Source organism: Sesamum indicum, linkage group LG2 (genome assembly GCF_000512975.1).
Source record: "Sesamum indicum cultivar Zhongzhi No. 13 linkage group LG2, S_indicum_v1.0, whole genome shotgun sequence".
Taxonomy (NCBI): domain Eukaryota; kingdom Viridiplantae; phylum Streptophyta; class Magnoliopsida; order Lamiales; family Pedaliaceae; genus Sesamum; species Sesamum indicum.
Window position 1 is genome coordinate 877914 of NC_026146.1, and position 14300 is coordinate 892213.

The 14300-nt window shown below is 38.9% G+C and overlaps 3 protein-coding genes across 4 annotated transcripts; all 3 read left to right on the forward strand.

Moving 5' to 3' along the window:
* On the forward strand, positions 7–7228 carry LOC105176008. Its single transcript, XM_011098679.2, has 9 exons — positions 7–313; positions 985–1106; positions 1884–2091; positions 2160–2730; positions 2846–3097; positions 3181–3372; positions 3454–3528; positions 3634–6081; positions 6476–7228. Exons 1-9 carry the CDS (start codon positions 153–155, stop codon positions 6770–6772), a joined length of 4326 nt encoding a protein of 1441 aa, XP_011096981.1. The 5' UTR covers positions 7–152; the 3' UTR covers positions 6773–7228.
* Positions 7982–10955, forward strand: LOC105176016 (calcium-dependent protein kinase 11). 2 transcript variants are annotated; one of them, XM_011098690.2, is made up of 7 exons: positions 7990–8731; positions 9137–9280; positions 9371–9523; positions 9644–9759; positions 9973–10140; positions 10237–10461; positions 10547–10955. In XM_011098690.2, exons 1-7 carry the CDS (start codon positions 8185–8187, stop codon positions 10682–10684), a joined length of 1491 nt encoding a protein of 496 aa, XP_011096992.1. In that variant the 5' UTR covers positions 7990–8184; the 3' UTR covers positions 10685–10955. The 2 variants fall into 2 exon arrangements, with proteins under 2 accessions (XP_020547702.1, XP_011096992.1); XM_020692043.1 differs by having other exon boundaries at positions 7982–8731; positions 9973–10461.
* LOC105176026 (50S ribosomal protein L21, chloroplastic) lies at positions 11642–14215 on the forward strand. Its single transcript, XM_011098702.2, has 5 exons — positions 11642–12032; positions 13001–13081; positions 13439–13540; positions 13621–13695; positions 13878–14215. The coding sequence occupies exons 1-5, from the start codon at positions 11739–11741 to the stop codon at positions 13944–13946; spliced, it is 621 nt and encodes a 206-aa protein (XP_011097004.1). The 5' UTR covers positions 11642–11738; the 3' UTR covers positions 13947–14215.

Here is a 14300-nt window from a genome sequence, read left to right on the forward strand (position 1 = left end):
GAATTGTCTAGAAAAGAAAAACACTCGCTGCAGAAATTCGACTTCGTTTGAGGAAGAAATTCAATCGTCATCATCACCGGAGAAAACGGGAAAGGACGCAGGAGAAAACCCTAGCTTGAGCAATCGGGTAATTCAGAGTATTTCAGTAAAAAATGGAGAAACAAGGATCGGGCTCGCGGGAGTTACAGTGCGTAGGGAGACTGGAAATCACCAGTCCCAAGCCCGTGGGCTTTCTTTGCGGATCCATACCCGTAACCGCGGATGAAGCTTTCCATGATTTTGCCTCCGCTGCTCTCGTTCCTTCTTCCCATACGTATGTAAATTCATGCATGTTTGGGTAGTGGTGTGGAATGTTGCATAAGCAATTTGGTTACTTCCTACTTTGTGATAATCGGAAGGGAGTTGTATTATTGTGAAACTGATACCGAAATTCAATTAGTGAACCGTCTCGTCGTTTGACTAAAAGATAAGTTTCTCCGTTTTAATTAGGCAGGAATGTGTAAGCAAACTGATTAATTCTCTACTTGGTAATTTTTTGTAGGACCTTTTTTCTTTTCTTTTTTTTTACTTGTAGGACTTGATATATTTTGTAATTGTAGTGGTAGAGGGGGTATAGGACTGTACTTTATAATTTCATGGGCGTTGGTTATTGCTTTGACAATGCTGTGGTAGGGTGTACATTTGTCATCTCTTATGTCTGCTTCATGGGCGACAAGTGATGATACTTGCTGAAAAATAGGGTTTGGTAATTTGGTATTTATGTTTTTGCTTATGACCTGTTTGCTTGAGAAATTTCACTCATGATCAAGTGCAGGCTAATATTTGAAATGCTTGGGCTTTCCGTTGTAGAATATCTGATTTAAGTCTGTTATTTGTTTGGCACAATTTAGAATGTATTGATATTGCACGATTTGTGAATCCTGCTGTACATGTCTGTTATTTATTAGTTTGTTGTATTATTTATCTAAAATTTGGATAATATAGGGAAGGAGCTCCAAGGTATCGGATGATCCCGACAGAAACGGATCTGAATGCGCTTCCTCTACCCTCAAGTATACCAGAAAAAGTACTACCAATTGCAGCTACCCAGTCGAGCACAAGCAGAGGTAATGACTGTATCCACTTCCAGAATTTCGTTAAGAGCTTGCTTTCCTCCAGAAAATGCAAAGTACATGACATATGCAAGTGGGCTTGCTGTATAGAAATTCAAAAAAGATGCTGGAGTAAAGGGCTAAAGAAAAAATTGTCTTAAATGGTTGATGTGTGTAAATTCTGTATTTGGATAGGCCGATAGGGACGCTATATCATTTTTGCTCTGGTGCATTGTACCTTTTATTTGAAAACATTTTATATCATGTACGTGATGAAATAGAAAATTCTTATGTTTCCCATGATGTGCACCTGGGGGATGATTTTAACATAGTTTCTCCATGTTTTAGTGTTTTAATGAGCTCTGACCTGTCTAGTAGTTATGTTATCATCTATGATATTTGCGTATTCTCCTGGCTTTATGATGTCATGGCTTCAGTCTCTTTCACTGGTATGACAAAATAACTGCATATATAATAGTTTCTGGTCTGTCAACTAAAGATCCCATTGCTGATGGAAAGGGATATGCAGCAAATCTGTTGCCTGCATTCTGGACATTCTCCAATTTCACATGATTTAGAAATGCTCAAAATTCTATAAGACTTGCCAAAGACTGGCTCAGTATGTCACGTTTCTTTTTGGAGGGTTGTGGTGGGGTGATGTTTGAAGGACTTGTGCAACCTTAAGAGATTTTTAGGTTATGCTACACTAGAAGATTAACATTTGCTGTATGCATTTGGCCAACCCCGAACAAGCAGTTTTCTTCAATGTTACATCTTTGCTAATGCTGGCAGATTCACAATGGCAAGGTGGCCATTTCATGTCAAGCCTTGCAAGGAAAGGAGAAGCACTTGCTGTATCTGGTTTAGTAGACTATGAAGACGAGATAGATGTAATTGCTCCAGCTGACGTTTTAAAACAAATATTTAAGATACCATACTCCAAGGCGCGAGTGTCAGTTGCAGTTCACCGTGTTGGACAGACGCTTATCCTGAATAGTGGGTAGGAATCTAGGCATATTGCAGTTTTCTATCTTTTGAATGTTTTAGTTCTCAAATGTTGTTTGACAGGCCTGATATTGAAGAGGGAGAAAAACTTATTCGTAGACAAAACCGTCAGCCAAAATGTGTAGATCAGTCCTTGTTTTTGAATTTTGCTATGCATTCGGTAAGAATGGAGGCTTGTGATTGCCCGCCAAGTCACAATACTTCGTCAGCTGAGCAGTTTAAATCATCTGTTTATCCGGATGTATGCATGTCAAGAGAAGGGTCACTTGAGTCCTCAGACCAACCGATGCAAGGGCATGCATCCTACAGGCGTGAAGGCATTGCTCAAGGGGAAGGGTACACCCATCAACAAGAGTTCCCACAGGCTGGAAAGGAAAATCTTGTTTGGGGGAACAAGAAGAATAAGAGACATAAAGGCCGTGAAACTGTCAAGAAGGTCTCAGAAGTTAAAGAAAAGCCAAGGTGCCAGGTGCAAGAATCTGAAAAATACAGAAAAGTTGGTGATGATGGTTTTCTAAGAGTGCTGTTTTGGCAGTTTCACAATTTTCGTATGCTCCTCGGTAGTGATTTACTCATATTTAGCAACGAAAAGTATGTCGCTGTGAGCTTGCATTTGTGGGATGTCTCAAGGAAGGTGGTTATTGTTAAAAGTTATTGATGTCTTCTTACTCACAAACTCTTTCTTTTCGTTGTCTATTTCTATTGGGACTATTTCTGGCATCTGTATACTTATACAAAGTCATTTGCAGGTCACTCCACTTACGTGGCTGGAAGCTTGGTTGGATAACTTCATGGCTAGTGTTCCAGAATTGGCCATCTGCTATCATCAGGATGGTGTTGTACAAGGTTATGAGCTTCTGAAAACTGATGATATTTTTCTGTTAAAGGGCATATCTGATGATGGAACTCCTGCTTTTCATCCCCATGTTGTCCAACAAAATGGTCTTTCTGTTATGAGGTTCCTTCAGGAGAACTGCAAGCAAGACCCTGGTGCTTACTGGGTACTGTTTTTTGGTTGAATGTTAGCTCTGAACTTCTTGCTTTGTTGTAGATTTGTCTAATTTTGATGCTTTATCTACTGTAGCTATATAAAAGTGCTGGAGAAGATGTCATCCAACTGTTTGATCTTTCCGTCATTCCTAAAAACCACACTGCTGATAGTTGTCATGACAGTTCTGGCTCTTTGCCATCTTTGATTTACAGAGGGAGAAGCGAGTCCATACTCTCCCTGGGAACTCTGTTGTACCGTATTGCACATAGGCTTTCACTCTCAATGGTATGTTACAAATGTATGATTACTGGTCTTATGTTCCGCCATGTGCTGTTTGTTAATTTTTCTTTTTCCTTTCTGTTGCAGTCGCCTAATAACAGGGCGAGGTGCGCAAGGTTTTTCCAGAAATGTCTTAGTCTTCTTGATGAGCCAGATCATCTAGTATGTTTCCTTTTGAAATTATAACCAAGTGAAGTTTGTCTTGTATTTGGTTATTCATCAGATTGGGCATGAAAAGAATCATGACCATGTGCTTCCGGTGAACAGGTGGTTCGTGCACTTGCTCATGAACAATTCGCAAGGCTCCTGTTGACATATGATGAAGAGTTAGAGTTGACATCTTCAGTGCTTCCAGTAGAGTCGGAAGTTACTATTTCTGATGCTGAAGAAGAATCCTCTGAGTTTATAAGTGGGTTGTCTGCACCAAGTGTTCAAGATATCCTTTACCCCCCTGTTACCACAATCAAACAACTTGAAAATGCAGCACCTCTTGAAAATTTTGAACAAGAAAATTCTGCTGAGATGTCATTTAGCCGGACCATATCTTCACCTGGAATGCCGGAAGTATCAGATAGGGTATTGGAAACTGAGAATCTGCCTAGAGTTGGTGATAATAACTTTTTGGTATGTAATTTGCAGAAAAGTTCAGATAATGTGGTTCAGACTGTTGCTGATCCACTATCCTCTAAACTGGCTGCAATACATCATGTCTCTCAAGCCATCAAGTCTCTGAGATGGACACGGAAACTACAGACCACCAGAGCAGAGGTCAACCATGAAAGTGAAGTTGAGGATGATCAACATTCGCCAGCGGATTTCTCTGTCTGTGCCTGTGGAGACACTGACTGTATTGAAGTTTGTGATATTCGGCAGTGGCTTCCAACATCAAAACTTGATGACAAATTATGGAAACTTGTCCTATTGCTTGGAGAATCGTATTTGGCCCTTGGCCAAGCTTATAAGGAAGACGGGCAGCTGTATCAAGCGTTGAAGGTTGTAGAGTTGGCATGTTTGGTCTACGGATCAATGCCCCAAGACACAAGATTCATTTCCTCCATGGTTTCTAGCTCATTAGCCCAGGTGGACATTAATGATAGAAGTCAAAAGGCAAAGTCTGCTATAGATGATGATATGTTCACTTTTGACGGGCTTTCTTCTAATTACCTCTTCTGGCCTAAAGCTTGGACCCTGGTAGGAGACATATTTGTCGAGTTCTACTTGATGAAGGGTCGAGAGGTCTCAAGGCAAAGAGAGGGGAAAGAATGCATCAAGGACTTGAAAATGTCATCTGAAGTATTGAAGGAGGTTGAAAGGCTGAAGAAGAAGATGGAGCAATTTAATCAGAACTGCAGTTCTTGTTCTCTAATAAATTGCAGCTGCCGGAGCGACAGGGCCAGCAGCGGCAGTAGTGCTAGCAGCAGCTCCAGGGATGCACACTCATCAGGTTATATTAGAAAGCAGAGTAAAAAATCATATGGCCGAAACAACCTCTATGCACTGGCTGGTGACAATGATACTGATGTCTCTCAGAAGGTTGATCTCCAAAGTGCTTATGGAGCTGAAAGCATGAAGCACCACAAGAATGACATTAGGGGTGAAGCTTATGGGATTTCAGAAGCTATTCAGCAGAAGAATTTAGCAGCTGGAAGTTCTGAGGTATCTGATTGTAAAGAGACGTATGATGCAGGGAAGGAAAATGCTCTTTCTGTAACTACTTCCAAAGGGGGTGGTATATTTAAATACTTGAGGAGCTCTGTTCCTGGAGATGCAGATCATACTCTCTCTGTTGCTCTGAGCTGTTATGAAGAAGCTCGAAAAGCTATGGGTGGACTTCCTGCCAGTTCAGCAGACCTACAATCTGTACTTAAAAAGAAAGGATGGGTGTGCAATGAATTAGGAAGAAATAGGCTGGAACTTAAGGATTTGGGCAAAGCTGAAGCTGCTTTTGCAAAGGCAATTGATGCATTTAGACAAGTAGAGGACCATACTAATGTCATTCTGATCAACTGTAATTTGGGCCATGGACGGCGTGCATTAGCAGAAGATATGGTATTGAAGATTGAAAGTCTCAAGAAACATGCCATATTCCAAAATGCATATTTGCATGCACTTGAGACTGCCAAGAGTCAATACAGTGAAGCACTCAGGTACTATGGAGCTGCAAAAACAGAGCTAACTGCACTTGGTGAAAAAGCTGCTTCTGTATCCGGCAGTCTGAGGAATGAAGTGAACACGCAGCTTGCTCATACATATCTGAAACTCGGCATGCTATTAGCTAGAGAAAATACTGTTGCTGAGGTTTATGAAAAAGGTGTCCTGGAAGACTGCTCTAGTTCTAGACCCTCTGAAACCCAGATTGATCAGAGAAAGCATGAAATATCAGCAAATGATGCTATACGGGAGGCTTTGGCTCTATATGAGTCACTAGGTGAATTGCGCAAGCAAGAGGCTGCATATGCTCATTTTCAACTTGCTTGCTATCAAAGGGATTGCTGCTTAAGGTTTTTGGAGTCCGATCAAAAGAAAAACAATGTGGTTAAAGGTGAAAACAATTTGAGTCAAAAGGTAAAGCAGTATGTATCCCTGGCAGAAAGGAACTGGCAGAAATCCATGGAGTTCTACGGCCCAAAAACACACCCCATAATGTACTTGACTATTGTTATTGACAGATCAGCTTTGTCACTTAGCCTATCAAGTTACCTACACTCTAGTTCGGTATGTTTTGGGTTCCCCATGTCTTTTGTTCTGAACCTCTGTTCATCATAGTACTATTATAATCAGGAAGCAGTAACATAAGAACTATTTTGGCATTAGATATTATCAAAACACAAGATCATCAGTAATAAGTTATCATCATTAAAAAAAATAACATGTTTTGGATGCATTCTTTTGATGAAATTTTGTCTTTTTCACTTAAGATGCCGAGAAAGTGAGACTCCTAATACTTTTACTGTAGGCATAAAAAACAGAACTTTTAAGTTGTTTGTGTTATCTCATTGATAAGATGTGGTCTTGCAATGTGTATCTTTGCACAATTCTCTATGTAATTCAGTTTAAGAAGTGAATCTTTTATTCTGTATCTCTACTGATTGGCTGTTTTGTGTGCCAGTTGCTTGAATCAGCCTTAACTCGCCTGCTTGAAGGATGCCATGTATCTGAACATACATCACTTACTGATGAAAATCCTGAGGTTTGTGCTAAATTTTGGAGCCAGCTGCAAATGCTTCTTAAGACTATGTTGGTGGCGACACGTTCGACAAAGACAAACAAAATCCCTATAAACCCTCAGAAAACTCCGCCTAGTAAATTTGCTGATGCTAAAAAACTATCTGAGCTTTACAAGATGTCTTTGAAGTCCTCTGATTTTGGTATGTTGCATAAGATGCACAGCTTGTGGACAGCATAGCTACAACAGATGTTGAAGTCGACATTATTGTGACTGACAATATTGTAAGTACAACCTGTGGGAAATTTGCTCCCTGAACCTATCAAAGAAGTTCCAATCATCTGCAATTCTGTGTAGAAGAGAAGATTAATGATCTGGTAGCCCAGACCTTTTCAGGACTGAATTGGCTAAATGTGATGATTCTTGAAACTGTGGGTCTTGATGGGACTCATTCGGAATTTTGATGGTTTTGCTGATAATATTGATGAAGATCATTAATTGGGATGGGAGTTGGTTCGAGGGATAGGTCTGAACTGGGTTTGGATGGTTAGAAATTTTGATTTTCGTTTTTTAGTTAAAAACGGGGTTGCTTTTAAGGGAGCTGTAGTACATAATATACATGCACAACATTATTGAATGACTGTTGTACGATATATAGTGCTTGATGTGATACAGATAAAGTCTTTTGGATGTGTTTTAAGGATGGTTCTTCAGAAAGCTAAACTATTAAATTTTGTGGGGTTGGCAACTCTGCTTGAATTGAAACTCCCAAAATTGGCATGATTGAGCTGAATGTGGAAAGATAGGGCAGAAGCCTTCAGCATTCTACTTCCATGATAAATCAGTCCATTTCATTTTGTCAGCAGGCACTGGAAAATTGATCTTGGTTGAACTAATACAACTCAGGGATGTTAATTATTCTTTGTACGTACAAAGAACGCTGAGAAGTTGGACAATTAATTAGAGTCAATTAGTGCAGGATGAAAGCCAAGTAATAAATGGACAGTGATTGATCTTGAGATTCGTTCAGACATTAAGATGCAATCATTGCATACAATGTCAAGAATGTGTCGCAAAACATGAGAAAGGAAAGAAAAGAGTACATGAATGCTCGATGGTGACAACTATAGACGTAAAACTTCAATCCTGTCTAGCAACTAAGAGAGGTGCGAAGAAAATGGCATTTAAACAGAAAAAACATGCAGGCTCCTACGGATGCATGATGAACGATATGTTGACAGGGTCCATGAATTGAAAATCCTAGTAGAGCATGAATCATCGGTCCCAGAATAATTTTATTTCTTTCAATTATTATCTAAAGTCTTTTTAATGAGAGAATATTAAAGTTAGATGAATGGCGTGCATAAATTTTCTATATTTTGTCGAATAAGCAAAAAGAGTTGGGCGACAGCACACAACTTTCCATTCAAAGCCCAAAGTGCAGGGACACCACAAACCCCGCCAATTTCTGTTGACCCAAAACCAAATGTTAGTTATACTTTCCTACCCTCCACCCCAAAAAAGAACAAGAAAAAGGGAAGAAGAAACTCTCATCATAAATGGAGAAGCACAACCAATATTGAGATTTTTCTTCCTAATTTCTCCAATCCAAATTCAAGAAGCAAAAGAGGAAAGAAAAACAGACAAAAAAGATGAAGAAACAATCTGCCGGATCATCCTCCAAGATTTCATCAACAGTCCTTCCATATCAAACACCAAGGCTCAGAGATCATTACAGTGTGGGAAGGAAACTAGGCCAAGGACAGTTTGGCACAACCTTCCATTGTATAGAAAAGGGTACCGGAAAAGAATACGCATGCAAATCCATCCCAAAGCGCAAGCTTTTATGTAAGGAAGATTATGACGATGTTTGGAGGGAGATCCAGATAATGCACCACTTGTCGGAGCACTCGAGTGTGGTCAGGATCAAAGGGACTTATGAGGACACTATGTTTGTGCATTTGGTGATGGAGTTGTGTGGTGGGGGTGAACTTTTCGACAGGATTGTCAAGAAAGGGCATTACAGTGAGAGAAAGGCTGCTCAGCTAATGAAAACCATTGTTGGTGTGGTGGAGGCTTGCCATTCTCTAGGGGTCATGCACAGAGATCTCAAGCCAGAAAATTTCCTTTTTGACACTCCTGATGAGGATGCCAAGCTTAAGGCCACAGATTTTGGCTTGTCCGTTTTCTATAAGCCTGGTATGTCTGATCCATTTTATTTCTCTTTTTGGCTGATTTTGCAATATGATTTGGTATTAGTTGTTGGAAACGGTGTGGCTTCAGAGAGGTCAGAGATGGGATCTGTTTCTTTCTATGATGTGGCCAAGAATTTGCTGACTTGATCTCTGATCAATTTCTGGGCAATGGGGGTGATGATTTAGTATAGCGCAAATGGGACACAGAAACTAAAGTGGCTAATGTGGTCAATTACCAATAGAGTTTGTATTCACATTAATGTACATAATGGGGGAAAGAAAGATAGAAAATGGAGCCTGATTGTGAAGCTATAATGATAGCTTTGAGATCTATCAACGGTAGATTGTTGATTTACATATATTGATTAAGATAAAATCATGAAAGTGCTTGGACGGTTGATGTCTACAGGGCAATATCTTTCTGATGTCGTTGGAAGTCCTTATTATGTTGCACCTGAAGTGTTGCACAAATACTATGGACCTGAAGCAGATGTGTGGAGTGCCGGTGTTATTCTCTACATATTATTATGTGGCGTTCCACCTTTCTGGGCCGGTAAGCCTTACCTTGCTCCAGACTTGCAAATAGTTTCATCTTTTTTCCTCTGTTGTCAATACTTCCTTCACCCAAATTCTCAACTTGCAGAAACGGATAACGGAATCTTCAGACAAATCTTGAAAGGCAAGATAGACTTTGAATCTGAACCATGGCCTCACATTTCAGAAAGTGCAAAGGACCTTGTAAGAAAGATGCTTACTAGAGACCCCAGAAGTCGAATTACTGCCCATCAAGTCCTCTGTAAGTCATACACTTGGATCATCTTGAATTAAGACAGTATCAACTTTTGGGCCTTGTCTATCCTTGTTAATTACTTCATAGTCCTGTTATTCATCATACCGAAAATTGGGTTTGTAATAGGCCATCCTTGGATCGTGGATGACACAGTTGCACCAGACAAACCTTTGGGATCTGCAGTATTGACGCGGCTAAAGCAATTTTCTGCGATGAACAAACTGAAGAAGATGGCTCTCCGTGTATGTTTCCATCTGATCTATATTTCTGATTTGGTTGTACTAGTTAGATTGGTTCATGAAATAATCATCAAATTTCCTATTCATTGTTGTTCTTTATGTAAATATGCAAACAAGAAGAAAGTTGTTCTTACATTGTATATCCATTTTAAAGATCATTTGTGCATCTTGTGACACAGACATGAAGCAGCATTCTTGTAAACAATGTGCATGCAGGTTATAGCAGAAAGACTTTCAGAAGAAGAGATCGGTGGACTGAGACAGTTGTTCAAAATGCTTGATACAGACAACAGCGGGACAATAACTTTTGATGAATTAAAACACGGTTTGAGAAGAGTGGGCTCTGAACTAATGGAATCCGATATCAAGGCCTTAATGGAGGCGGTATATTTCTTGTTTAGTAATGAAAAGCCGAAGTTACAATCTATATCAAATGACAGGATCAATCTCACTTGCATGGCTGCATTTATTCTCTTTCAGGCTGATATCGACAACAACGGGACTATAGACTACGGAGAGTTCCTGGCTGCAACCTTACATTTGAACAAGATGGAAAGGGAGGAAAATCTTCATGCTGCTTTCTCCTTCTTCGACAAAGATGGCAGCGGTTACATCACTATTGATGAGCTTCAACAGGCATGCAAAGAGTTCGGCCTTGGAGACGTCCAACTAGAAGAAATCATTAGAGAAATCGACACAGACAACGTAAGTTTTCAGTAGGTCATTGCAAAGTATCATCAACTGAAAAAAATCACAATAGTCTTGAAAGTTGGACTCAAATTCTACGCAGGACGGGCGTATAGACTACGGAGAATTTGCTGCAATGATGAGGAAGGGTAATCCTGGGATTGGCTCCAGAACCATGAGAGGCAATTTGAATTTCAACTTAGCAGATGCGCTCCAAGGTAAACCCAAGGAGGGGGAGTAAAAATGGAGACAAACATCTCCTGTATATGTTTTTCTGACCTGTAATGATCTTGAACCAATTTGGCATTGTGCAAATGTTTCCTAGTACAGTTTATCCTCAGTACACAAAGTCCACTGACTACTAATGTTCCATGTAATTGTAGTAGTGGAGGAAGAAGAATCATCTCAAGTCACTTACATATGTTTATATGTACACTTATTAGGACAATTCCTGTTGTTTTGGGATGACTCATTACAACCATAGTAATTATACAAACAAGAAACTCTTGCTATGAGTATTATCATTTTCTTACAATTATCATACATAAAAAAAAAATGGTTAATTATGCTTAGACCCCCTCCAAAAATGTGAAATTATACTTACACCCCTTCCAAAAATTCTTTATTTACATATGATCCCCTTCCATTAAAATTTGGACTAAAAATGCTGACATCAACAAAAATAGTTACATAATTTTTAATTTTGCCCCTCTTTTTAATATTCTAATGTATATGATTGTCCTTGTAAGAAGATAAATGTAATATATATATGGACTAAGGTTCATACCATGATGAGAGTGGATCATATTTAATCTGTGAATTTTCGAATGGGGTATAAATGTAATTTTAATTTTTTTTTGAAAAAAAGTATAAATTCACCTTTTTGGGGAAGCCTAAGTGTAACTAAACCTAAAAAACTAATGATCAAAATTCCACAATTTTGATGTAATAATAGTGCATATATAAGATATAACATACCTGTTTTTTTCTTTTATTACAACGGGGTTGGGGTTGGGGTTGGGGTTGGGGTGTGGAACTTGATTTTGAACTCAAGACCTTACGTCACTGAGACGAGGTAACGCCAACTCAATCAAACACAAGTTACACAACGAATAACACACCTTATTCAAGTATATGTGTAGTGGATTTGGATCTGGACCCGGGCATCATTTTTAGCCTTCTTGGATCCGGCCTATTCTCACGACGAGGGCAAAAATGTCATTTAGGTCGTAGAGCAATGGATAGGATAACGAGACATCCAGAAAGCACAGAAAGCTCAATTCTCAAACTCAACAATGGCAGCTGCCCTCTCACTCTGTTCTTCTCTCACTCCAAAGCTTCAACATCGCAATCAGACTCCAACACCCTTTTCTCATTCAAGAATCAATCTTTCTTTTCTCTCCCACCCTCTCTCGTCTCTGACGCTCACCTCGCGCACACATCCCGCATTATCTTTTGCTCCAAAATCAACTGATACAGTAGCTGAAGTTTCTTTAAGCGAACCAGAAGCTGATAATGCAGCCACGGAAGCTGAGCCCGCTGTTGAAACAACGGAGCCAAAGCGTGAGGAAGTTTTTGCTGTTGTGATGGTGAGTAGTGTGTGCGTGTGCGAGTGTCTTTACTTATCGTTTGGTATTTATTGGAATTTCTGCGTTGGAGGGGATTCTATAGCTATTTATGATGGCGTAGTTTGTGTGTGTGTGTGTGTGTTTTTTTTTTTAAATATTTCCCTTTATCTTTCTTTGGAATGCACATGAATTTGTCTGTGTATGCAGAAATTCTGCTCCTTATATGTGCAATTCGGAAGGGTTCAGAGGCGTCAAGATGTAAATATTAGTTTTTTCTTGTTATCGGCATAGAAGAGTATTGGCTTTTAGTTTTATCTTTTCATGGGATTTTCGTCTGTCAAGGGCCAAAAGACGTCGAGTTTTATTCATATGTCTTCCCTTTAATAGTTGTTTAGTTGTGCATTTCATTTTTAGTTTGTATTTTTACATCTTTCAAATGGTTACTTTTGTAATTTAGTGATCCTTCGTTTAGGCAACGTCGTCTTCCCAGCCTATCGTAGGTTTCAAAATGAAGACTTGTAAGTTTATGGATGCATAAAGTTGGGCATCTTGCAATTGGAATTGATGAAAATCTATTCAACTTTGAAGATTTGCAAGTTCACTTTCCAAGACTTCAATTCTTTGATGCCAAACACTACCTAGGTTAAGATTCTTTGAAATTCTTTCTTCGGTTTAGCTTCTTTTTCTTTAATTTTTTAGATTATTCTTTTTGGAGAAAGTTTGATGAAGAAATATCAAATGCCTGAACAGCTTTCACATCGTTGTTGATGTGTAAGAAGTTTGTTGGTCTGTTTCTTAGCCCTGGACGACTGAACTATTGCTGATGCCCGGATATTGTGTTGCTAGTCTCCGTTGCTAAAAGTATCCTTTTTCCTACTGATATTGCAAGTTGTTCATATAATTGTCCTGATTGTCATTTAACTGCATACATGATTATATTTTGAATCTAGAAGTTGACTTAAGACTTCTTCTCGTGTTTAATTGCTTAGGTTGGATCTAGGCAATACATTGTGTTCCCTGGACGTTTCATCTACACGCAGAGGCTTAAGGGTGCAAATGTAAACGACAAGGTAAGTGTTACCCCTTTTCTTAAAAAAATGTAAGAAGCATTTATGCACTGGGTTATGAATGCCGTCAATCTGATCAGTTCAGATGTGCTATGGGTCATGTATAGAATGTAAATATGAGACTAAGCATGTGTATCATGTTAGATAATTATAATCATGGAATTTTCCTCTTTGTAGCATTGCTCCAGAAATGTTTTCTGTATATGAATAACTGCGCTTACTTTCGGTTGTTGCCTTTACCTTCCCTCTGCAGACTTGATTACAACCTTCATACTTACTGTTAATTGGTCTAATCTTTTTTCCTGACTATATGTTTTAAGAATATCAGTGATAATTGTACGAAAATGTGATTCCATGCAGATAACCTTAAATAAAGTTTTGCTGGTGGGAACAAAAACAAGCACATACATTGGAAAACCAATTGTGCCAAACGCCACAGTCCATGCCATTGTCGAAGAGCAAGTATGATTCTGTTTCAGACTATTCTCTTGTATATATTTTCAATTTATTGCCATCACCTTATCTGTGATTTTTCCTTATAGACATTGGATAAGAAGGTCATTGTCTTCAAGTACAAGAAAAAGAAGAACTACAGAAGAAATATTGGGCACAGACAGGTATAATAGATTATAGCTTACTTAAAAATCCCAATTAGACTGTGTTGCAAACTAACGTCATTTAAAGTTAAGTTTCTGATCCACATATTCATAATGCCAAAGAAAAAAAAATGAATTCTGACATGTTTTAGTACTTTTCATGCAATTTTTGGGTACTTACCATTGTATTTTTACTTATGCAGCCTATTACAAGGATAAGAATAACAAGTATCACAGGGTACCAAGACTCACCTGCTGTCACCCTTGAGTAGTTATACTGTTATATTCCACCCCAGCCGTCATTGTCATTTTCAAAATTTGTTTATGCCTGATTTTGTAACATCGCACTAGTTTTTTGAGAAGATTATGTTGTAGGCTCTGTGAGGCCTTGTGGTCAATTTAAATTTTGTGTAAAAAGCCAGTTAGAAGGAGGGCTTTGTAGTCAACATTTGATTCTCAAATCCTGTTGTCACATTATATTCTTGGCTATAATACAGTTGCTTCAAGCATCGGCTGACCATAATAATTGCGTTTGTTTTCACAGACCATCTCTGATTTTCTGTCCGATGTGTTTCGTGAATGTAGTATGTATTTCTGATATTCCTCATCTTTTTTTTTTTCCCTAC

Coding starts and splice junctions, on each gene's coding strand:
- LOC105176026 (XM_011098702.2), top strand. CDS start 11,739: ATGGCAGCTGCCCTCTCACTCTGTTCTTCTCTCACTCCAAAGCTTCAA. Junction 12,033..13,000: donor AAGTTTTTGCTGTTGTGATG/GTGAGTAGTGTG, acceptor TTAATTGCTTAG/GTTGGATCTAGGCAATACAT. Junction 13,541..13,620: donor ATGCCATTGTCGAAGAGCAA/GTATGATTCTGT, acceptor TTTTCCTTATAG/ACATTGGATAAGAAGGTCAT.
- LOC105176008 (XM_011098679.2), top strand. CDS start 153: ATGGAGAAACAAGGATCGGGCTCGCGGGAGTTACAGTGCGTAGGGAGA. Junction 3,373..3,453: donor ATAGGCTTTCACTCTCAATG/GTATGTTACAAA, acceptor TTTCTGTTGCAG/TCGCCTAATAACAGGGCGAG. Junction 6,082..6,475: donor GTTACCTACACTCTAGTTCG/GTATGTTTTGGG, acceptor TTTGTGTGCCAG/TTGCTTGAATCAGCCTTAAC.
- LOC105176016 (XM_020692043.1), top strand. CDS start 8,185: ATGAAGAAACAATCTGCCGGATCATCCTCCAAGATTTCATCAACAGTC. Junction 8,732..9,136: donor GTCCGTTTTCTATAAGCCTG/GTATGTCTGATC, acceptor TGATGTCTACAG/GGCAATATCTTTCTGATGTC. Junction 9,281..9,370: donor CGTTCCACCTTTCTGGGCCG/GTAAGCCTTACC, acceptor CTCAACTTGCAG/AAACGGATAACGGAATCTTC.